The sequence below is a fragment of the Helianthus annuus genome, chromosome 11 (genome assembly GCF_002127325.2).
Source record: "Helianthus annuus cultivar XRQ/B chromosome 11, HanXRQr2.0-SUNRISE, whole genome shotgun sequence".
Taxonomy (NCBI): Eukaryota; Viridiplantae; Streptophyta; class Magnoliopsida; order Asterales; family Asteraceae; genus Helianthus; species Helianthus annuus.
Window position 1 is genome coordinate 69,396,160 of NC_035443.2, and position 24,898 is coordinate 69,421,057.

The window sequence follows — 24,898 nt, forward strand, 5'->3', positions numbered from 1 at the left end:
TTATTATTGCTTCAATCTTTTCAACCATCTCTGGTCCAACAATCCTACAACATTCCTTTGTGAAGAATGATCCATACCCCTTATCACTCATTTGTGACACACTCAGGAGGTTGAATTTTAGATTGTCTATAAGATTGACATTTTCAAATTTTACATTGCCAGATTTCACTGTACCAGACCCTAGAACTTTCCCTTTACTATTATTACCAAAGGATATATCACCCCCTCCATGAGTTTTGAAATCTTGAAGAAGGGCTTTACATCCTGTCATGTGCCTGGAGCCTCCACTATCTACATACCAAAGACTATCTAAGCATGCAGAAGCTCCCTGCACATGAAGTAAAAGGATTAGTTCATTAAGGTCTCCAAAGCCAATAAGGCTTTAGATGGGGTCTCAACAGTGTCTGGGATGGTGGCAGATGCATGGACAGTGGTTAGCTCAGGGGTTTGAACATTTTTGAGAATGTTTTTCTCTAACCACTGTTGGGGGTCTTGGCCAATCACCTGTTGATAACCAAAAGGATGCCTGTTCACTCTTGGTTTAGAGGGCTTTTTGTAAGCCTCATAAACATGTGGGATCCTTTGGTATGATGGTTGTCCTTTGCCTCTCTTGAATTGATTGGCAGGAGGTGCATCAGTCAGTTGAACATCTCTGTGAACAGATGTTTGATTCAGCTGTTTTATGATAGCTGTTTGGACAGGGACAAACAGTGGTTGTTTCTTGGTGAATTTCACAGATGATGCTGATGAACTTAAGGATGTTTTTGCAGTGTATTCATTCTTTTTCTCATCAAAGTTTTTGAGATACACACATTCCTTAGTTTTGTGGTTATTCTTACCACAAATGGTGCAGCTTTCAGCAGTTACAATATCACATGTTTTGTTTAGATCATATGCTTTTAGATGAAAACAGTCTTTTGTTAGATGATTTCTCTTTTTACAAAAATCACAAAACAGGTTTTTAATTTTTTCTCTTTTCTTCCTTTTCTCAGATTCCTTAGCAACAGAGTTTTGAACCACTGTTGGGATATCTTTGATAGGAATGACCTTTGCTTTTGGAGCTTTTACACCATCAGTGGTTGTGAAGTCCATTGGTTTGAAGTTTTCCAGGATGTCACACTCATCAGACCATGTGGGTTTAAATTGATATTTCTCAATCTCCTCAAAAGTTGAGGATCCCACAGATCTTTCCAGAGTAATTTTGTTACCAAGTTTGTCAGTTATTTTAACCTCTTGGCCATCCTTGTTTATGGGAATAACTTCAACAATGGTTTGAACAGATTCTTTGGAAGCATTGTTTTCAATTTCATCATGTTTTCTAAAACCAACACCAAATTTTACATTGCTCTTAATCTGTTTTTCAAGCATGACCTCATAACCTTTGCAAGATTCCACCCATTTTTCACAAGTAATTTGGGTGGATTCCAACTCCTTTTTGCAAACTTGGTATTTTTCTACCATAGTTTGGAGTTGAGTCTTGGTTATGCTTTGCTCTTCTTTGAGACTGCTGATTTCCTTGTCTTTTTCAGCCAATTTGTTTTTAAGTTCTTTTAATGACTTTTTAAATTTGACTTCATCAGATAAGACCTTATCCCTAAGGTTTTCATTTACCTCTTTAATGTTAGCAAATGCAATTATGCATTTATCTGAACACAGTTTTTCAAGAACTTGAAGTGTTACCTTAGCAGCAGCCATCATGGCACAATCACATTGATGATCACCTTCTTCATCAGCTCTAATTTCTTTCTCACCTGCTTTCTTCTCTTCCTCTTTTTCTTTGTTTTCTTTGGACCAAGGGTCTGACAGTGGTTCAATCAGGGTTTCTGAATTTTCTCCCAGCAGTATTTCACCAGCAACTGCAGTAACCACTGCTTCAGCAACTTCATCCACTGTTTCAGCACTTAGTTGTTCATCTTCAGTTTCTACCCCTTCTGGTATTGTCTCTAAAGCCATCAAACAAAATTCATCATCAAAAGTATCATTAGAAGCATAGAGAGCAAAAATTTTCATCACCAAGTTCATCAGGCATGCTGCTCCAATCAACAAAGCCTTGAGTGAAAAGGCTTTGCTGATCTGGTTGTACCACTGTTGGAGCAGCTTGTTGAGGTGCAACAGATTGCACTTATGCCTGACGAAAAGGGGCTTGAACATACTGAATTTGTGGAACAGTGGTTTGAGCATAATGCACAGACACAGGGGTTGCAGCATAGTGAGCAGTGTTAACATGTGCTGCAGGAGTATATTGGGTATAGTGCACAGTGCTTTGTTGTTGTGGTCTAGGGTTTGAGCTGGGATGAGTAATTATTGAACCAGTGGTTTGACTCCTGCATTCCCTAGCAAAATGACCTAGCCTATTGCATTTGTAGCACTTAATTTTTGACTTATCCAACCCCACTTTTAAATTCCCATGAAGCCCTGGGAATTTTCTCCCTGTTCTTTTGTAGAATTTGTTTGTTCTAACACTAAGCAAAGCCAATTGATGCAAAATGTCCATCTCTTCTAAGTCAGTGGGATCAAAATGTTGCAAATCATTGAGTTCAAAGCACAAGTTATCTGACATCTGGTTTTCACAGTTTGCAGTGAAAGCATAATTTGCAGAGTGAGAATCAGAGTTGTTAAAATTTCCACCAGCAGTTATGTCAATAAAATGATCATAACTCTGATCCTTACTACTGCTACCAGATTCTTCCTGACCAAAAAGAGCTGTGCTGCCAAATGAATAATCATCAGCAACTTTACCAGACTCTTGCAACTTCCTTTTCTGGTTAACTCCCTTTCATAGGTCAGGAGTCTACCATGGAGTTGGGTCAGGGTCAGATCTTTGAACTCAGCTGAATTTCTAGTGACAAAAGCAATTGTGTCCCATTTTTCATGTAGTGATCTAAGAAACCTGCTATTTTGAGTTGCATTTGGAAATGTATCTTTAACAAGCCTTAGTTCACTAATGAGACAGCTAAAACGTTCAAACTGTTGGGTTAATGATTCACCCTTGATGTGACAAAATGTTTCATACTGCTAATTCAGAATTTCCCTGTTGTTTTCAATAACCTCTTCCGTCCCCCCAAATTGTTCCTTCAATGCATCCCATAATTCTTTGGCACTGTTACAATGTAACAGCCCAGCATAGATTTTATTGGGTAATGCAGATGCTATGATGCTAAATGCTTTGGCATCGAGTTCGAACTTTTGAAAGTCAGTTTCATTATAGTTTTCAGTTGGTTTAGGTACGAACTTCTTTGCATCCTCAGCACTTGGCACCATAGGAACATGGGGACCAAAAACAACAGACCTCGAACATCCAGTATTCTGTTGAGCAAGGATGTGACCCATCCTTCTCTCCCAGATGTTGTATTCATTACGTTTAAGCATGGGTGGTTTGAAAAGAGAGCCAATGTTATTCTTATCATCTTGCGATTGTGACGTCATCCTGGTTGTTTTACAGGCACTGATTAATCAACTTTGATGGTGATTAAACCTTGTTCTGTTTTTCAACAAAACGAACAAACTATCAGTATCAACGATTGCGAGCTGAACTATTTATGTCAAAATGATTGTTAAATCAAATTTGACTGTCCAAGCTCTGATACCAATTGTTAGGATCTGAGTTTGGTTTTGATTGTGTTTTACGTTTGAATTAATATGAAGATGAATGAGTTGTGAAGCGGAATTAAGATGGAAGCAAACTTTTCACAATCAAACAGGAGAGTTGCTTTTAACATACAAGTTTAACATTGAACCGAATGATTGAATTTAATTTCAACAACGATTACAATTTGCAAGTATGCAACAAACTCCCCCTCAGCCTAAGCTCACAGTATTTGTTCGTGCAGGAAGAAGATAATGAAAGAGCTAATAGAACAGTACAGAGCATTGTTCTATTTATAGGCACGAGCAAACCACTGAAGCATCTAAGCTGACGTCACCATGAAAGTGACATCTAACCTCCTAACAAACTCTAACCTCTGATCTATACAACCTCTGTTATGCTAACTACTGTTATTACATTTCATTACATAAAGACATTTAAACTACTGCTGCATCCTTCCACTGATGTGAACCCAGCAGTACTTGTCATGATCAGCAGAGCTTGACTCAAGGCAGTAGATTGAACAGCAGAGCTTTAGTCTATCATCAGTCTTTTACTTGATCAGCAGTTTGTAGGTCAACAATTTGTACAATCAGTAGATAGGAGGTCAGCAGATGTTGAAACCACTTTCAAGGGGAGAGACTTGTATACATATCATCTACTTATTCTGGATCCACTGTCCTGATCCAGTTTTGGCTTTAATTATCTGTTCCTCTGATAGGGTTCAATCCCAACACAGTGTTAGTGAAACTGATGTAAAATTGACACCGTATTTATTAATATTAATATATTCCGCAGAAGGCAAATGTGTTGAATATAAATTTGTGATTTCATTTCTATTTGGTGGTGGGTCAAAGCGGGTTCAGGTTCAAACAAATTGTTTTTAGGGTTGGCCCACGATTATTTTTTGCCAATTTTCTACAAAATAGTTCATGTATTGATATTGTGATTACAAAACCTATGTTATTCTTAAAATTAGTTAAGCTATTTAGGAGGCTGTAAGTTTATAAACATCAACCCGTTTCCCTTTCATCTTCTTATTTAGGAGGCTGTTAGGTATAAATCATAACCCATATTTACTGGCTCAATAGTAACGGAGTAAATTGCCATTTTAGTCCCTGAGGTTTGGTCTAAATTGTCACTTTAGTCCAAATAGTTTTTTTCTCCTCTGGGTCCCTGACTTTTCCATTTTCTTGCCATTTTGATCACACTGCCTAACTCAGTCTAAAAATCTGGTTATAACCGGGGGTATTTTTGACATAAGTGTTGTGTAGTGATAACCAGAGGTAGTTTACAACATAATTTATAAACCTCATAATAATTTAATGCCAAAAATACCCCTGATTATAACCTGGTTTTTAGACTAAGTTAGGCAATGTGATTAAAATGACAAAAAAAGGAAAAGTCAGGGACCTAGAAGAGAAAAAAAAACTATTTGGACTAAAATGACAATTTGGACAAAAACTCAGAGACTAAAATGGCAATTTACTCTTAGTAACGGCTCAAAGTTGTGTACTCTACTGTTTAGTATTGATACTGTTGGAGTGTTTCAACCATGATGATTGGGATTTTGTTTTGTATAAATCAAGATATTGGATTGAATCCATGGAGGGGTAGTAGCAGAGTCTGTGAATGAAATTATCTCAAGTGGTCCCACTTCAAATATGCTTGAGAGTCTTCAGCATACAGTCTTGGATAAAGATCCAGTTGATCCATCTTTTCAAACTTAAGATTCAGCGGAGGGAGGAGATTTCCGTCTTTCATGGACAATATTTGAGATTATCGATTTTGTTCTTAAAAAATCGATACAAATAATCGATTTCCGTCTTTTTGGATCATCAGGCAAAAAATGAAACCTTTGAATTAAACTAGCAAAATAACAAAATGACCCGAACCACAGGGACTAAAATGACATTTAACTCTAAGTTATGTATATTTTGTAGTTAGTTTTTGACCCACTATAGTATTGATATGAATTTGCCTTTTATGAAAAAAAAAAAAGTATGTTTTTAGGCTGACCCGTTTTGAGTTGTACCAAAAGGCCCATTTTTGGCCTGTTGTCACCTTTGGTAGCTGTCTGTTCTTTTGCAAACACTAATATATAGACAGGTGCATGTTTTTGTTACTTGGTCATTGACATATCATCCAGTTCAATAAGACTGGACCCCTATTCCAACACATACCATTGGAATTGTGTACTGCAAGCAAGGGTACAGAAAAAAAATTGCTGCTATTCCAACACAAACCATTGGAATTTTTTATTTTCTGGTAACCACGAGAACCTGTTAGGGGAACCTCACTGCCCACGTACCCCATTAGACCATGCGTAGTCGTTGGGGTTAATAATGTCCACCCTAGGGCGTTTTGCGCCATGTGGCAGCCCAGTCAGCAATGGGACATTATTGGGCGTTTTTACAAAACGGGTGTAGTGGGGATGTGGGGATTGTGGGGGCATTATGTTTGTAATAAAATAAAATAAAAAAAAACATTTAAAAAATCTTATTGGCCAAAAAACGGAAGCTCAAATGTGATTGGCCAAGAAATTCCCCCACCAGCGTGATTTATAACACACCATAACAAAAAAAAGGCCAAACATGCCCATGCGTAGTGGCTGGTCGGCGAGATTGGGCGTGATTGAGCACAAAAAACGCCCCTTTGGGCAGCCATTACGGGTGGTCTTAGTATCATAACTAGTGGGACTAGGTAGAGCGTAGTTTACAATCAGCCTCTTACCATCGCGACACCCCTTTAAGGTTTATAACTTTAATGTTATCCGATATCACTGTTTATTAATTTTGTAATTTTTTAAAAACATTTCAGATACAGAAAGTGAACTTGTGTGATGAGATTTTTTCAGTTAGTGAATACCATAAGTGCTTTCAAATGACCTTTGTTGAGTACTCCCTAAGGTATTGTCATTAGAAACAATTGAGTATATGTTCAGGTTTGCCATTGCCTCGGCTAAGAGACATAAAGAGATAAAGACTCATACATAACGTGAAACCTCGAGGGTGTTTGTTGCTACAAGAAACATAATTTATATCCACAATTTTCGACCATAGAAAAATATGACTGTCAAAGCAACAATGAACGCATGATCAGCATATCCAGGAAATATGGTTAGTCGAAACCTGTTTCTTGGCACAAGGGCCTTCTGGATCCCAAGCTTGTACATAAGACTAGTCTGCATGATTATTATTATTTATTATATGTTAATAACAATATCACGTATTTGTAATGTACATCCTTCTTAAGCCAAAGACCTTCTAGTCATAGTCATAGTTGTTAATAGCAAATAGCGACAAATAGCGACCGCTATTTTATAAATAGCGATACACTAGAAAAAGAATTTTGAAAATTTTTATATTTCTATTATATCAAAATACCTTGGTATATATGCTATTTTACATGTATATTTAACAAAAACCTATAAATCCAGCTATTTTATAGCTATATCTAATTGCTATTTACATAAAAAAAAAACCTAACTGCCGCTATTCACGCTATTGGTCGCTATGACCCAGATAGCGACACTTGGTCGCCTCGCTACATAGCGCGCTATAAGGGTCGCTATAGCCGCTATTGACAACTATGCTTCCAGTCAGAAAGGTATAGTGATGAAAATAACAATAACCATCTAAATCATCAAATAAAACAAATTAACAGGTTGTATTGCAGGCATTAAGAATAGACCTTGGCTGACTATCAAACCCAAATAAACCCATTGCCACCTCAACCTTGTGGTGATGTTCAAACATTAACAAGAAACTATTTACACAGATAACAGTAGTAGTCATGGTCGTAAAAATCCCGACTAGTCTCCGATTAGTCGCCGATTAATCGCTAATCAGAGGTTCACCGACTTATGGCCGATCAATCACTAGGCGATCAATGGCGGTCCTATTCTGGCCAAATTTCAACCAAACCTTATAAGTTATTGCCAATTACTTACAAAAATGGGTCAATTAGGGATTAAAACTACAGTCTATCTAAAAAAAAAAAAAACTACGTGTTTAATGTGTGTATGCATATACATGTAACTAAAAATTACCAATAAAAATCTTAATCCCTATTAATCTCGATTAATCGCTAGTCGGTACCACACCACAGACCGACTATTAGTGTTATGGAAACATTTGTGAATAAATAAAATAAAATAAAATAAAATAGATTAATAAAAAGGGTACTTACTACCTGTGCTACTATGGAGTCCCCTTTATAAATGGTGCAGGATCTATAGAAGGGAGAACCTCTCATCTTGAAATCATCAGAGTTTTGATTATTTAGGAAAACTTGAAACTCCACTCTGGTAAAACTTTTGGTTGTCCTCTCCACTCTGAACAACAGTGGATGGTTGTTGTTGTTGTTGTTCCCTTCAGCACTAAAACCCTCCCAGCTTGCTGCTTTCTGCATCATAATAATACTAAAGACTCTTTATTACTAGTGAAAGCTAGCTAGGGTAGGGTTGAAGGAGAAATTATACCTGATTATGAGAAATGAAAATGAGGGGGTTTCCAGAAGAATCAGAGAGGAGACGCTTGAATCGAAGGTCAGATCGAGGAGGAGGACGGTCAACAGAGAAGACCAAGTTAGAAGAAGAATCTGTGAATTTGAGATTGAAAGCACTGGAGGTGATGTGTAGCTTCGTCTTCGACACAAACAGATCTATCGGCACCCCATCTGATCCCTCCATAATCTGCAATCTCAGACTCAGTCATATTACACGCATTCTATTTTATTTTAGATTTCCTTCTCCCTTCACAAACATAAACTAATGATTTGTTGGAAACCACGCTCCGCCTGAACCAACATGAACACAACCAAAAGTACTTAAAATTAAATTAAATACACACAAAACGTGAACACATCTAAAAATACCTAAAATAAAATTAAATACACACAAAAGTATTTTTTTTATAACAAAATAATACATTTCATCACAAAAAAAAGCTGACAATGCGCATGCACATGTGCATCGGTGCTGTTGTTCAATTTTTTAGTGACGATTTTTTTTTTGTGATTTTTAATAAAAGTATAAAAAATAATATTTTTTTAGCATTTAGTTATGAGATTTAACTTTATTGTTTAATTTTTAGCGTTTAGCTTGGGTGGGGTAGGTGAGGGGGGTTAGGTTTTTGATGGGTGGGAGGTAGGGGGTTAGGTTTTGGGTTTGGTTGGGGGGGTGGGGGTGTTTAGGTTTTTGGGTTGTGGTGGGGTGGGGATGGGTCTTTAGGTTTTGGTGGTGGGGGTGGGTTTATTTTGTTGTGTTCACATTGGTTCTGGTGGTTCTCGCAATAAAAGTAGTTCTCAAATGAACCCTAGCTTTTATATATATATATATATAGAGTAGGGTTCGCACGGAAAGTGTGTTTTTCCTAGAAAGTCTAGGAAGCGATCTGGTCCATTCGATTGGTGTGTTTAAGGATTGAGATTAAATCAATGGCAATCTTGTAATATTTGAGTTTAATTAATTGATTGTTTTAAATGAGTAGGGGCAATTTTGTCAATGGTCGTGTTTTAAATCTATTAGATAACCGCCCAGTTCCTAAATTCAAGCGATTTTCCCTCTCTCTCTCCAAACTCATCTTGGAAACCGCAATCCCTACAAAAAATAACTACAATCATGGAAGAAGATAACTTTAGAAACGATGGAGAGCACCAGATCAAATTAAAACACTTCTCCAATCTCCACCATATCCGAGTTCATCATCACCATTCAAATATTGTTCTTATCATCTCCATTTTCTTGACGATGTGTTTTAACAGCAAGCAAATTAATACAGTTGTGTTTTAGCAGCAAGCAGATTCATACAGTTGTGGTTTAGCATCCAGATTCATACAGATGTGTTTTAACAACAAGTAGATTCATACAGTTGTGTTTTAGCATTCAGATTCATACAGATGTGTTTTAATAGCAAACAGATTCATACAGTTGTGTTTTAACAGCAAGCAGATTCATACAGATGTGTTTTAACAGCAATCAGATTCATACTGTTGTGTTTTAGCATTCAGATTCATACAGATGTGTTTTAACAGCAAACAGATTCATACAGTTGTGTTTTAACAGCAAGCAGATTCATACAGATGTGTTTTAACAGCAAGCAGATTCATACTGTTGTGTTTTATCATTCAGATTCATACAGTTGTGTTTTAGCATCTAGATTCATACAGATGTGTTTTAACAGCAAGCAGATTCATACAGTTGTGTTTTAACATTCAGATTCATACAGTTGTGTTTTAACAGCAAACAGATTTATACAGTTGTGCTTTAACAGCAAGCAGATTCATACACTTGTGTTTTAGCAATCAGATTCATACAGTTGTGTTTTAACAGCAATCAGATTCATACAGTTGTGTTTTAGCATTCAGATTCATACAGTTGTGTTTTAACACCAATCAGATTCATACCCTGTGTTTTACCATCTTTATATTGTGGGATCTATAAAAAAATTGACTTTAGCCCTGTAAACTGTTAAAACACAGCACCAAGAACATGCTGATAAATTCTGTAATCTTCTGAACAATGGAATATGCGATGTAATGTGACATGGAATTTTAGTTAATGAACACATTGACTTCCAGATTTGAATTCGAAAATAAAAAAATTCCGAAAATCATGGAATTTTAGTTAATGAAGATACATTCCAAAAATAAAATTAAAATGTGAAATTATATGATAGCCATTCTACTTAAAATCCCTCAATGACACATGTCCAATTCTTATTCCTTCCTAGACTTTCTAGGAAAATAGACTTTCCACCTAACTCCTACTATATATATATATATACTAGTAGAAACCCGTGCGATGCGGCGGCGGTGACACTTTACTACCCACAGTGACGGATCTAGAAAAAATCGTTGAGGGACAACATTTCTAAATTTTATTTTCCATAGGGTCAGCGAAATCGAAAAAACTTCATTTTTTACAAAAGTTACACTACTGTCAAAGCGTCAAGGGGTAGCAGGGGCTACCCCTTGTCTCAAGCTATATCCGCCCCTACTATCCGTTTCTGATTTGCTGTTAGTTTATAAATACTCTTTTGATATATTGTGTACTATGTATGTTTGTTTCTCATCTGTAGCATCGAGGAGTCTATGATATGATATGAACCTTAGACGAACGATGTAACACATGGGCTGAAAATGTTGGATTGTGTGGTGTATCACTGGTAGGTTTTTACTATTTTGTTAGGATGAAAATGAAGACTTTGTCAAGTTGGAATGCATATGCAAAAAAAAAACGAATCTATTTTGCACTCATTCGCTTTGAGTAAATGACCGATGGAGATATATTTTAGAGTTAACCTATATTTTATATGGAATTTAGTGATTCCGGGTTACAAACTTTTACAATTAACATGATTTTTTCAATAATGGTAAAAATATCTAGCTTGCTTTATCACGAGCTGTTTGAAATGCTTTGATTACAATATTTTCTAAGCTTTGGCTATGTCAAGATGGCTCAAAAGATTATACAGCAAAATCAGATTTCAAATCTAAACATAATAATTGCATATTTGCATTTACATCCCTTTTCAAGTCCATAATAATACATTGAAGCGATTATATTTAAAATGCCATTTAATTATGAACCTTAAATTTTGGAATAAAAAATACCCAAGTAATTAACACCAACACGGCTCTTTTAGCTAAACTATGTCCATGAAAACCATCGAGTCTACTCACCCTCCAACTTTAATTAGGCCCTGAAACATCGAATAGCGATTCCCCAACACCATAATTGACATCAAAGCAACTGTTGCTATTCATTACTGAATCAACAATAGATTCATAACCTGCCCAATCAAGATCAAGATTTAGCAAAAAATTTATATTAACAACAATAATATAACATCAAATCATAGATGGAAAAACGATAGCATTGATCAGAAATATTATTCTGTATCAATTTTTAACAATACAATGTGGGCAACTTTTGACCAATTTTACATGTTTCCTTATAAGCTAATGTCTAACATAACCTGAATTGACCCAGTCCTAACCACCAACTTCAAAGCTTCATCTCTAGCCCATATCAATTAAGCCCACCCAAAAGTATTAGGCCAATCATTACCATCTCGTCTATAACCATTATAGCCCAAAATTCCCAACCTTGTTTGACTTCCATTGACCTTTACAAGCGCCCAACTTTTTCCTCCACTAAAACATCTCCAGAATTACCAAACTACACATATTTTTCACCATCTTTAAACTTCTAAAAATAGAGTTTCTGTTCATTTCCCTTCCCAAAGACAAAATTCAGGTGAGTCACGTGGTGTGTAAGTAGTACCCTAGGCTAAAAGATCTGTACACAACTACCTAAAGGATAGTAGCGACAAATCCGCCACGATCGAGATTAAACCAAACCATACTTCTTGTAAGCAATCATGGAGTACTCGCTGCAAGTAGGAATGTATCCACAACTTTTTAGCATTGGTGGCGACAAAAGAAAATTCCAATTGACGCATATATTGAAGAACTAAAACATATAACTGTGTTTAATGTCGAAACTTATAAATCTCAACCGAGTCAATAAAGCTGGAAACTCACTTTTATAGAACCTCAGCATAGACATTGCCAGTTTCAATTCTAATCTTCATTGCCGTCCACAGTAGCATTCCCCATAAAAAGACACAAGATTATTATTTCATTTTAGTACCCACCTCACCACGTTAGGTAAAAAAAGTTTTTAGTTATTATTGATTTATTTCATTGGTAATGCTTGTAATGATGAACCAATTGACCCTCGACCCACTCTTAATAGGTGCCCATTGACTTGTTAATTGTTGACCAAATTGTCAACGCTAGTGAATTTAATCAAAAAACTCAACTGCTTTTCCAAAAATAACAAAATAGCAGTGTGGTCCAATTATTATCATGTTAATGAATGAATGAATAAATAAATGCATGTATGTAAGTCAAGTTATGCCCAGAAACCAAGTGTGCTTCAAAATAAGAAGATAAAGAACGGATGCGTTAACTACAATTCAGATAACAAAATAGCAGTGTGGTCCAATTATTATCATGTTAATGAATGAATGAATAAATAAATGCATGTATGTAAGTCAAGTTATGCCCAGAAACCAAGTGTGCTTCAAAATAAGAAGATAAAGAACGGATGCGTTAACTACAATTCAGATAGTACCTTGGATTGATGATGGATTAGGGTGTATTTTTTCGGAGCTGCATTCGTGTCCGCAGGTGTGGGCACGCATGAGTTCAACCAAATTCCATCTCAGAAACTCATTTTTGCACCCCCCCTGCGCGCGGGTAGGACTTGTGGTAAAACATGTCATAAAGCTACAATAGAGTAGCAAAGTCTTTACCCTATAAACAACCACTCACTTTGTCCCCACACCAATGTGGGACAGTATTTACCAACTTTTGAGACTTTTATTCACACACCCAAAACTTACAACATATAAGTCCTAAACTTTTGCTACTAACTATTAGCTCCATGATCTTAAATGGCATATATAATAGTTTTTTTAATTTTATATGTGGAATCTTATTTATTTTCAAAGCATAACATATTTTTTATATTTTTTTTCTCTATGTGCGCGTTTCTTAAATAGCTTTTTTATGTCAAGTATTTGATGAAATTTGAATCTTTTTTATGTTTTTAACTACTGAATTTGATGAAATTTGATGAGAAAAATCTTTTTTTGATGTTTAGTATTTATTATTTTATGATATATATAATTTTAATATTTATTTATTAATACCGCCTCGGCCTTACGCCTCGTTCCGCCTCGATACTTACGCCTCGTGAGGCGAAGGGAAAATGCCTCGAAACTCGTTTCCGTTTTTTTAAACCTTGCTTCAAATGTTACCAACGTTGATAATAAAACTCCAATAAAAGCAAAAGCAAATATAAAGTGCAAATATTTGAATATTAACAGAGCTATTTATGACGAATTAATTAATAAATTAATGCCAAAATAAAATAACAAAAAACTCACCTGTTTGTGAGGCGAATAAAAGCACCCGAAGCCCCATTCATTGACACCAATTTACTCAGGCGAATAGAAGCACCTGAAGTACCTATAAGTGAAACATAAATACACACCCATCGGCTTAACTCCATTTCTTCACTTAGATTACAAAAGTACTTAACAAGATCTTGGCTTATGACATAATAATTAAGAAACACAAATTTGAACAATACCAATTCAATTCACACATCCGTAATAAATTCAGAATCTCAAAAATGCATATTAATCAACCAAATATATATAAACACACTACAAAATTGGTGTAAAGGATGAATGTCATACCCAAATTAAAACCAAGGATGCTAATGAGCGTCTTTTTTGCCACACTGACTGAAGAAACCACAGGTAAACCTAATGCCTGATTGTTCCTAGCTGAAACCGTTGTCCCTCTTGTTATTCGGGATCGGCTCACTCGCTGGTGTGTAAGCATCACACATCACCTAAACACACAAACATATAAGGTTTCAATCTTTAAGCAAGATACTAAATAAGTATATATATATGTATATATAATCCCAAAACTATGATTCAAGATTCTTGAAAATGTACCAGAATATTGTTGCCCATTCTGAATGGATCATTAAAGATGGCTTGAGGGCTGTTTCATTCATCAACAACACAATTTCTTTCAAGTCAGCATGCAACAAAAAAATTCAAAAGTTTTGGTAAATTTTAAAGAGGCAACAATTACTCACTATAAAATGACTTCACTGTCTTCCCCAGGGGCTTGCCCTGTTGAAGAGCCATCATAGATATAAAAGTTTTTCCATCCATTCAAACAACTCTAGTCATAGTAGTCAAAGGGCGCACGCCTAGCCGAAGCGAGGCTACACACCTCAGTTAAACACAAAGTGGCTTTTAGCAACAATGAAATCTGCAAAGTCATTTTTATCAAAAAAACATTTTGAATCAACACAAGAGTGATAAAACAAGTCTAATTAATCTTCTGCATAAACTATCAAATAAAAAAGTTTTATGTGTACTCACTATCTGCAGCTTGATGGTCTTCCTATCCTGCTCCACAGTCCTAATTTTCTGCATCATCATAATACACATTAGCAAGACCTAAACTACAACAAGCCCCAATATAACTAACACAGCCACATATACAAGAAAGAAAAAACTCACAAAGTCAACTCCAATTGTGCTTATGTAACTATCCACATAAGAATCATCCTGAAAGTTAAAAAATAAAACATAAGGTAAGATCCTCAAGAAAAAAATGCAGTCAGATACAAATCAAATAAACCCTAATTATGATAAATTTATATAATTTTAAACACCCTCTATCATACCCAATCTATTAAATTAACCTTTAAAATATAATAACATCCTAGTTAAATAAAATCAGTAGAATGAATATGCTGTATACTTAGAAATTTAATCCAAAGCAAAAAAAAAAATTAATAATAATAATCACTACTTCGGCTGGTAAAAATGAAAGCAAAAACTATACAGAAGTTGAAGTTGAAAACATGAATATGCACAGAAAATAAAATAAACCCTTAAAATTTAGAAACAAACATCGAGAGATAATGATTAATGAAGTATGAATAATTACAGCAAATCGGAGAAGAAGGCATGATTTTCCGACGGAGGAGTCTCCGATGAGTAAAAGTTTGAAGAGATAATCGCTGCAAAAGAGGAAATTAGAGTTGAGTGAATAAGAATAAGAAATCGGAAATGGTAAGCCGGAGAAAGAAAGAAAGAAAGAGGAACCGACTATTCGTTGCTCATTGTGACGGCGTTGGTGGATGATTGGTTTCCCAATTTCCAAAAACTTCAACTTGGAATCACAGATCTGGCCAAAAACCAAAACAAAAAACAATAATCAGCCAAACAAACTCACTTAAACATTTCATCAAACACCTTATCTACATAGGTTGTCTCACCGGTTTCTAACACAGATTTTGATAAACACTGACCTGAAGAACATGAGAGGCCTTGAATATCACAGTATAACTTCTCGCCTTCAAAAAACATATGATACCTAAAACAACAAGAAACAAAACTCAAAATAGTGTTCTAAAATCAAACCTTTCTCAAATTCCATCTACTCGAATCTCCACTTACCAAACCCTAGCCTACCTGAAATCGAGTATGCAGCCGATATTGAAATAAATCACAAAAAGGACTATGAAATTAATGAAAAGGATAGTAGAAATGATATATTACCTACAGAGACTCCGATTTTTAGTGTCTGCACCTTGTTAAAGGTAAATGATGGTAGAATCACAACGACAAAATAAGAATACAACCCCTATCTTCTGAAATAAACGACATCAGGCTAGCGGTGGCGACCTGTACATCCGGCGGCGGCAGTGGTCTTCTCAAACGCAACAGTAGTGATGGTCGATCGTCTCAGGGTTGTGCGATTTGAGGGGAAAGAGAGGTCGGCTGGGGATAAAAATCAGAACTCCATCTACCAACAATCACTACTTTTCGCTTTCACAAATGGGTTTGTAGAGAGAGAGAGAGAAAGAAAGACAGGGATGAGTAAGAAACCCTAAATCGGAAAGAAAGCAGAGGACGGTTTGTGCTTTGTGAAATGTGAAATGAAAAGACAGGATCTATGGGGAAGTGGGAATGAGCGGGCATTCAAATTTTGAATAAAAATGGCCGCTCAAAATTAGATTTAAAGGTTGGTGTGCTTTATAAGACTTGTACACCATGCTTTAAAAGTGTCAAAGGGTATAAGTGGAAAGTGATGTTTTATGGTGCTTAAAAGACTTGTACATTATGCTTTAGGGGTGTTTTAAGGAAATTTTTTTGGACTTTAAGAAGTCCTTCTAATATGTATTATAAAGTAGTATAGATAGTATATATATATATATATATATATATATATATAGGGAAAGGATCTATAGAAAACTTATTTGTAGTAAGTGATAGGTCCGAAACGATCCGATTTCAGTTTCGGTTCGGTGAAAAATATGGAGACGGGTGATTCGAGCCAAGAACAAACGCTAAAAAAGACAGATGAACAAAAGATTTAACAATAGAAACCTTCATTAACGGTGAAAAACAAATACAACGATAATCATCCACCCCGGGTGACCTCCCCCGGGGTGGTGGCTCACAAATGCACACCTCACAAGTGAGGTTTACTCTAGTATTTATAGCCCCTTGAGCCTTGTTCTCCAAGCAAGCCGCCTCTTGCTTGGAAAACCAACTAAACCCCACTAAAATATCCGACTATTACAATTACAAATGCCACATAACAAAAACAATAAAACTGCTAAATTAAAGCCGTCATAATTGATAACATCATTCTCCATTTTGACCCAACAATATTCCCCCGAGAATGATGCTATCAATTCTTCAAGTGATCTCGAGAGATAAATCTGACGTCGTCTTCGAATCTTCACAAATCGGCTAAATACTCAAAATCTTCATTGTCGTTTTCCCCCGCAAATGTAGACCCTCCTATATCTTGTCAATCAAAGCTCCATATCTTATTAAAGATAAAATTGTAATAGGCATGTAATAGGGTTCAAACTTCAATGATAAAAAAAATTCAATAATTAGCTTCATTGTGAGGATCTTCAATTATGTCAGATTGAATTTAGCTCCAAATCCACCGGTAATGTCGCCAATAATTTCTTTGGTGACAAAAACCAAAACCCACCAAAGTCGCTGGCCCATAAAATAATCTTGTACTCCCGGCCCACTAGTTGTCTAGTAATTCATGACCCCGCCCACTCAACTTGAAAAAGTCCACTCAAATTTAAAAGTGCTTGGCCTAAATAAAATGCTTTTAACACCCGGCCCAAAGAACTACTTCAATCTGCTCCAAAATTTTGTACAATTTAATTGGCTCACTTCCCCTAACAATTTGCAGCCCAGTAATAATATATTCATACGGCCCAAATAGAAAATGATCCTAGCCAAATCAAAATTCTTTATGTCAACTACAATCATTCTGCATATGAGCCCCATACGATGCAACAACCATAAAACCAATATGCTACCAAAATGTGGAACTTCATGCGTGGCCCCAAAATAAAATTATCATCCACTCATTTAATGGGGCCCAACCGTCACCCATCATCCAAAATATGAGAATTAATTGTGTGGCCAATAAAACAATGCACCTTCAATCAACGCCCCAAGTTCATAAATCCAGTTAAAACATACCTGGCACTTTGAGAGCAAGACCAAAAATAATAGGCCCTTCAAACATCAGGTGGGCCATGTCTAGTATAATAAATGAAGCCCAAATCATATTTCAAATAAATTGCTTCAGTTGAAACTCGTTTAACCAAAACTAAAACCCAATTGAAGCCCAAAAAAAAAACATTCTGTAAACCCAGTGGAACATTTTTTTTACGAGATTCCACAATATACTTTTTCAGCTAATCTAAAATCACGGTGGGCCCAGGGAATGATCCTAGGGATCTATGCAATCATTGGGCCTCGTGCTAGCCCATGCAACCATGCTCCTCAAACCCTAGCTGCACATTTTACAGCCGCCAACATCGAAACCCTGCCGACAACTCCTTTTGCGCCGCCAACCACCTTGTCCCACCAACTCCGGCCGAAAACTTCAGCCACTGTCTTGCGTCACCTCTCATGGTTATCGGCAGCGATAAAAATCAATGACCCACGTTGAGATCTGATGAAGCCCCACCTCTTCAACCATGCCATCATCTGTCATCACGGAAATCACCTTATGCCGCCATGAACCATAACCACCGGAATCGTTTTCTCCACCATAACATCCGGCGAACAAAGAACAAATTAAGTGTCACCATAAACTCCGACAACAGCGCCACCATACACCGTTGTAACCGCCATGTATACTATCTGCAACACCATTTTCCATCGTGGCTCCCCGTTCACCTTCACCCGAGACCACCCAATCGAGTTAAACAGAAACCGCCAGAGACATGATTATCACGAAGCACGGTGTCGCCGCCCGTGAACTCCGGCAAACAAAACAAGGTGGTACGGTGAAGTCACTCCAATCTCTGATCATGCTTCTTTCCACTTGAAATCGACCTTGTCGCCATGAAGCAGATAAACAAAATATAAATCCATCCTATTCACCATTGCTAGCTAGAAACAACTTCCGAACACCGGTTTCTCACATCAACAGCCAGTACCACAACCCTTTATTCACAACCAACATCATTGTTCGTCGGAATTTTAACTTGTGTCACTAGAAGCCACAACCACCACCACATTTTTGTTTCTCTTACCACTGCAACATCATCGGTCACCACCCTACACCTCCGACCACCATAAACTAACCAGGAAACAAACAAACCAACATAACAAAACATCATGAACTCAAATCCGATGACACCATCTTCATTCTCTACCTTCTATTTCTAGATGAACAAAAAACCTAACTAACAATGTCGCTAGATTCAACTACACCAGATCTGAAACATCTTAAAACACATAGATCTACACTCTGTTTTACGTCTCCGGCGGTTTTCCGGTAAAGACCCGACCGAACCAAAAACCGAAACGAGCCACCGAGGCTCTGATACCAAATGATAGGTCCGAAACGATCCGATTTCAGTTTCGGTTCGGTGAAAAATATGGAGACGGGTGATTCGAGCCAAGAACAAACGCTAAAAAGATAGATGAACAAAAGATTTAACAATAGAAACCTTCATTAACGGTGAAAAACAAATACAACGATAATCATCCACCCCGGGTGACCTCCCCCGGGGTGGTGGCTCACAAATGCACACCTCACAAGTGAGGTTTACTCTAGTATTTATAGCCCCTTGAGCCTTGTTCTCCAAGCAAGCCGCCTCTTGCTTGGAAAACCAACTAAACCCCACTAAAATATCCGACTATTACAATTACAAACGCCACATAACAAAAACAATAAAACTGCTAAATTAAAGCCGTCATAATTGATAACATCATTCTCCATTTTGACCCAACAGTAAGAAAACCTAGTAAACTCTATGATAACCATTGATCAACATGATCCAATGGTTGAAATTATTAGATAGTAATTTGATTTAAATTTAACACTATTTAAGTGGCTGGAGGGGTATTTTGGTCAAGACATATTACACAAAGTACATAAGAAATAATATTCAATAACATTCTCTTTCCACCTTTCATTTCACCAACATTCTCTCTCCACCTTTTCTCTCACCAATATTCTCTCTCTACCTTTTTCTCTCACCAACATTCTCTCTCCACCTTTTCTCTCACCAACATTCTCTCTATACCTTTTTCTCTCACCAACATTCCCTCTCTACCTTTTTTCTCTCACCAACATTCTCTCTCTACTTTTTTTCTCTCACTAACATTCTCTCTCTTACTTTATCTACAACTTTATTTTTCATTTAAATTAATTTTAAATTTCATATTAAATAAATTCGTTTCAATTATGACGAGATTTTTTTTGTTCGTCGTTATACTAGTAATTGTTGCATATGTAACTAGTTGATATGTGAGACTGGTATAACAAAATAAAAGGAAGACATGGATTGTATAAAGAGAGACAAATAAGGTAGGGCATCCAGCCACTTCTCACGCCATTTTTCCGGTTTCACATCGTGGTGATTGATTTTCAGATCTGAAGCTATGGTGACAAATTTATAGATCTGGAAACGTCTCGTACCAGCAACCGACTTCTTCCAACAACCAACAACCACTAACACAACCGTCTTCTTCCTTGTCGGCGGTAAGTAAAACAGGATTCGGCAACACCACCAACAGCCACTAACAAAACCGTCTTCTTCCTTACCGACGGTAAGTGAAACTGCTATCGTTAAACGTTGTAGCCATCAATCAGTAAGTGAAACCACCTAGTGTACTTTAAGCAAATCGTCTTCTTCCAACAACCACTGTCGTTAAATGTTGCAACGACCAATCGGATGTTGTGATTGCTGAAACCACATTCGATTAGTGGCTAATCAGTTATTTTGTGGGATATGATTTCAATCAGTGGCTAATCAGTTGTTTTGCGGGATATTATTTTTTGGGTCAATTTGGCAAGTGAAAAACGATCAGGAAAACAATGATGAGAGGAATTGAATGTATTAATTGTCTAGGTGAAAAAAGGCAGGTGAAATTGATATGTTGTATACATTTTAGCATTGTATTTCATATTTTGTATTTTTCAAACGTTTAGCATATGTTAGTTTGCTTGTGCAACTTAATTTGATCTCTTTTTAGTTTGTTACATGTGTTACCTGGTTTTCCAGGTAACATGTGTTACAATGCTATATCCTATGCAACTACTTTATGTAACACGTGTAACACATGCTACATCTTGTTTTCTCTATATAAAGGTTACATGTGGTAACATGTGTAACGTGGCTATACAAGTGTTAGCCTCTGGTGTAGAACATGCAACTACTCTATGTAACATGTGTAACACATGTAACATCCTGTGTTATCTAAAAATATGTTACAATCGGTGTAACACGTGTTACAAATAAAAGATAACATGTGTAACCTTGCTATGCAAGTGTTGGCCTCTTGTGTAGATCACGTAACTACACTATGCAACATATGTAACTTGGTTGTACATATGTTATCCACTTTGGAGTAACACATGCAAAACATGGAAATTGATAAAAAGATATTATTCAATCAAAACCTTCATGAACATATGAGCCCATACGTGGAATGTTTGACCTTGATTGGTACGTGGTGGTAATGACAAGTCGCCATACTCATCACTCAATTGATCTATAAAAATGGTGGGAGCGATAATTACGTAGGGTAAGGCTAACTGTGACAATTTATACACATTAAAATAATTGTATCATAGAGGAACCCTTGTAGCATATACAACAAATATACTAGTTAAAAATGGTTGAATATGTTGTGACATATGTTAAACCAATATGAAGTGGGTTTTGATATGTTTAAACCTTTGTAAGATGAGGATGGAACAAAGATCCCAATATATAACCATGTAACAAATGTTCCAAGCAGTGTTGCTTGTATTAGGAGTATAAAGTGGCGTACAATCCAACAATATTACATCATTTATGGAGTAAAAAAACATGAAGGTGTAAGAAGATCAGGATATGTAACTTGTGCCATAATCCCACCGTTTAATAATGTAACTTGTGTTACGAGTTTCAAATGTAACTTGTGTTACATTTAACTTTCTAATATAACACATAAACAGATGGAAAAGGAAAATTTATAAGGGTGCAAACACTTCAAATGTAACTTGTGTTACGTGTAGCTTCCTAATATAACACCATGAGGTTAAAAAACACATTAACACGTGTATACTCAGGTTGTAGGCCAGAGTCTCTAACATAAGGGTGTAATGTGTATATTATGAGTATATATACGTTACCACTTATGTAAGACATGTAACTCCATGTATGTAAACGTATGTTACATATGTAATTTTACTAATATTACTTGTTTGTTTACTGATATGACATTTTGGATGATGTAACGTTGTTACATATGTAATTTTACTAAGTTTAAATTGAGACCAAACGGGCAGAGATATGTAACACATGTTTATAACATATGTTACACTATGGGGTAACATATGTAACACGTGTATAGCCATCTTACACATGTTACATATAGGTTTTACATGTGTTACAACGTCACTGTTACACATGTTACGTATAGTTGTTGCATCAAAAAAAATTAACTTCCCAACAACATCCATATTCATACTAACAATGAAAATAAAAATGAATTTTATATCAATTGTTGTAATGCTTCTAAAAATGGTCATCACAACAACATCCATCTTTACAACACATAGCAGCCAACCAAAAAAACACACCATCGTCACCATGAAAACCTGATGATGCGTTGTAATGCTTCGACGGGCTTTGCTTCTTGATAACCATCTTCATCTTGAACACAAAACATCTTTTCACCTATGAACAAAACAAGTACATCAATATTAATCTTCTATAGTTAAAACTTATTAATCTCCTATGTAACATGTGTAACGTGGCTATACATGTGTTACCTCTCTAGTGAAACACATGTTACAAACATGTATTACATATGTGCAACCCCCCTTTGTGTCTAAAAAATGGGTTGGGGTAACTATAAGTAACTTGTGTAACGTTGTTACTACATATGTAGCTAATTAACCCACAAAAAAAACATGACTTTTTATTTGTAAAATAAACGAGATATTCCGAATAAATTATGAAGTTTATACATTTTGTATCATTTTTATATATTACCTTTTAATGATGTCATGGATAACATTTAATGTTATACTACCCTTTTCTGACATTATAGTTTACGTGTTTCATTGAATGGTTTACAACAACATTTTTATGGTTTACTTTTAATGATGTTATGTGGTACATGTAATATTATATTACGTTCAACAATACTCCTCTTTACGAGATGTAATACTTCTTCAGATTTTAAGAGAATCTACTTATGTTAACATATGTAACATCTTCAGTTGGTTCCTGGAAGTTGTAATGTAATACATAAGGTAACAAAAGTGGCAAAAGTGTGTTATGTGAACTTAAATATATAGAAATGATCCAAAAACTATTATAAGTTAAAATCTAGCTACGCTATGCTTCTTGATAGCCATCTTCATTTTGAACACAAAACAACCATTCACCTATGAACAAAACAAGTACATCAGTATTAATCTCCTATATGTTATAATTCGATTAAAATAAGATAGGTTTAACACATGTTACTCTAATATGTTTACCTAATAAAACAGGTTTAACACATGGTACCCTAATAAAGACAGGTTTACCTAATATGTTTTTGATAAAAATAATGCAGGTTTAATACATGTTACCTAATTTGATAAAAATAAGACAGGTTTAACACATGTTACCTAATCTGTTTTTTTTGAGTTGAAATTGCACAGTCTCCTACACAGTTTATGGCCATTATTCTCAACATGTTTTCAAACAAAAAAGCAAACAAACCAACAGTTCATCAAACAACCTTTCGTCACCTAGAATATTAAGTCAACATCCTTAGCATATAACAAAACTCGAATTCAACATTATCTCAGCCAAGTGAACATCTCAATCATAACTTTTATAAAACCAACTCTCTAATAAACCAATTAAGCACATAAGAGTTGTCATGGGATCCTACTTGAAATCTTATAAAAAATCACAACATCAGTTATGAACAAGAAGACACATATTTCTACTCTCATTCAAAACAACTAACAATTTTGTATCAGATTAAAAGTCGTAAAAACACGAGACATTCGAAGCTAAACACCTACCGATCGACGAGCGATGAGACAGATGGTTGTCTGTTCCGTCAATCATCGAAAAAAAACCGTAATAACTACATTTCCGGCGACATTTATCAAAAAAAAAAAAAAACGGAGGAAACTTACTTGGTTCTGCACTTGCTTCTTGATTTCTTCCATTTCCGGTGACATTTACCAGATGATAACAACCGAAAATGTGGCTCTCATATCTAGGGTTTTCCTCCAAACGAAAAGCACCGTCGTTTTTTCTTGTTTCTCCAATGATCGCCGTACAATTTTGTGCTCAAATGACCGTCAGCAATGTTTGGATCTGCAGTGCTTTCTTCTTCTTCTCTAGTGGGTTTTGGGGTTTTGAATGTTGAGAGAGAAACAGTTGAGGTAGAAAGAAAATGGGGGTTTAAAATGTGGGGTTGGGTTTTGACTAAAAAGGTGATGGATTGATGCCTGAAAATCAGCCATGAAAGATAGGAGAAAACAAAGGAATTAGGGTTTTTGAAGAAGAAAGGAATGGGGGATAAAGAAGGAAGAAAGAGATGCAAGTTCTGTATATATTGTTTGGTTTAAAAAAGTGATGAGATGATGGGTAATAAATGACTTGATGGGATGGGGAAGAAGGTGAAATGATGGCTTGAACAAATGACTAATTTGCCCTTTTAACATGTGTTTAAAGATATGATGTGGATCAATCTTGACCACACAATTAAGGTTTGCCAAGTTTTCTAGATTAAATGGGTTTTTATAGATACTTGCATTATATATATATATATATATATATATATATAGGGGAAGGTTCATTTGAGAAGAAAATTTAATTGAGAAGAAAAAGAACAAAGAGTATAATTGTAAAACATTAAATATTTTTTCACTTATCTCATTTGTTATCATCTTTGACTAATTAATTAGTCATAAAAACTACCATCCTTCACACTAATGTTTTTTTACTACACACATCAAAAATTACCCTACACCTTTCGAAATTTACTCTACACATATTGAAATTTATCCTACACATCCCGTAATTTATCATATACACATTGTAATTTATCCTACACTCTAAATTATTTTATTTTATTTTTTGAGAAAATATGTATTTTGAAAATAAGTTACAAAATTTAATGTAGTTAGCTATTAAAG

General features: G+C 35.7%; 2 protein-coding genes and 1 long non-coding RNA gene across 4 annotated transcripts; all 3 read right to left on the bottom strand.

Annotated features, from left to right (window-relative positions):
- Nucleotides 1-6,470: 6,470 nt before the first annotated feature.
- Nucleotides 6,471-8,384, bottom strand: LOC110890500 (protein LURP-one-related 7). 2 transcript variants are annotated; one of them, XM_022138118.2, is made up of 3 exons: nt 8,070-8,384; nt 7,778-7,993; nt 6,471-6,770 (listed from the first exon to the last, which is right to left on the bottom strand). In XM_022138118.2, exons 1-3 carry the CDS (start codon nt 8,277-8,279, stop codon nt 6,624-6,626), a joined length of 573 nt encoding a protein of 190 aa, XP_021993810.1. In that variant the 5' UTR covers nt 8,280-8,384; the 3' UTR covers nt 6,471-6,623. The 2 variants fall into 2 exon arrangements, with proteins under 2 accessions (XP_021993810.1, XP_021993811.1); XM_022138119.2 differs by having other exon boundaries at nt 7,781-7,993; nt 8,070-8,378.
- Nucleotides 8,385-14,490: 6,106 nt separating this feature from the next.
- Nucleotides 14,491-15,324, bottom strand: LOC110892110 (ras-related protein RABD1-like). The gene is made up of 4 exons (XM_022139440.2): nt 15,305-15,324; nt 15,143-15,215; nt 14,710-14,757; nt 14,491-14,616 (listed from the first exon to the last, which is right to left on the bottom strand). The coding sequence occupies exons 1-4, from the start codon at nt 15,316-15,318 to the stop codon at nt 14,491-14,493; spliced, it is 261 nt and encodes an 86-aa protein (XP_021995132.1). The 5' UTR covers nt 15,319-15,324.
- A 167-nt stretch (nt 15,325-15,491) lies between these two features.
- On the bottom strand, nt 15,492-16,173 carry LOC118483804. Its single transcript, XR_004871670.1, has 3 exons — nt 15,757-16,173; nt 15,655-15,669; nt 15,492-15,571 (listed from the first exon to the last, which is right to left on the bottom strand). It is a non-coding gene; the product is annotated as an uncharacterized LOC118483804 (long non-coding RNA).
- Between the last annotated feature and the right edge of the window lie 8,725 nt (nt 16,174-24,898).

Bases quoted from the DNA above. Each gene is read 5' to 3' on its own strand.
- LOC110890500 (XM_022138118.2), bottom strand. From the start codon at position 8,279: ATGGAGGGATCAGATGGGGTGCCGATAGATCTGTTTGTGTCGAAGACG. The intron at 7,994-8,069 runs GTATAATTTCTC...ATTATGATGCAG, and splicing joins TTTTCATTTCTCATAATCAG to AAAGCAGCAAGCTGGGAGGG. The intron at 6,771-7,777 runs GTAAGTACCCTT...ATAATCATGCAG, and splicing joins ACTCCATAGTAGCACAGGTA to ACTAGTCTTATGTACAAGCT.
- LOC110892110 (XM_022139440.2), bottom strand. The intron at 14,758-15,142 runs GTAATTATTCAT...TTTAACTTTCAG, and splicing joins GCCTTCTTCTCCGATTTGCT to GATGATTCTTATGTGGATAG. The intron at 14,617-14,709 runs GTGAGTTTTTTC...ATGATGATGCAG, and splicing joins GCACAATTGGAGTTGACTTT to AAAATTAGGACTGTGGAGCA.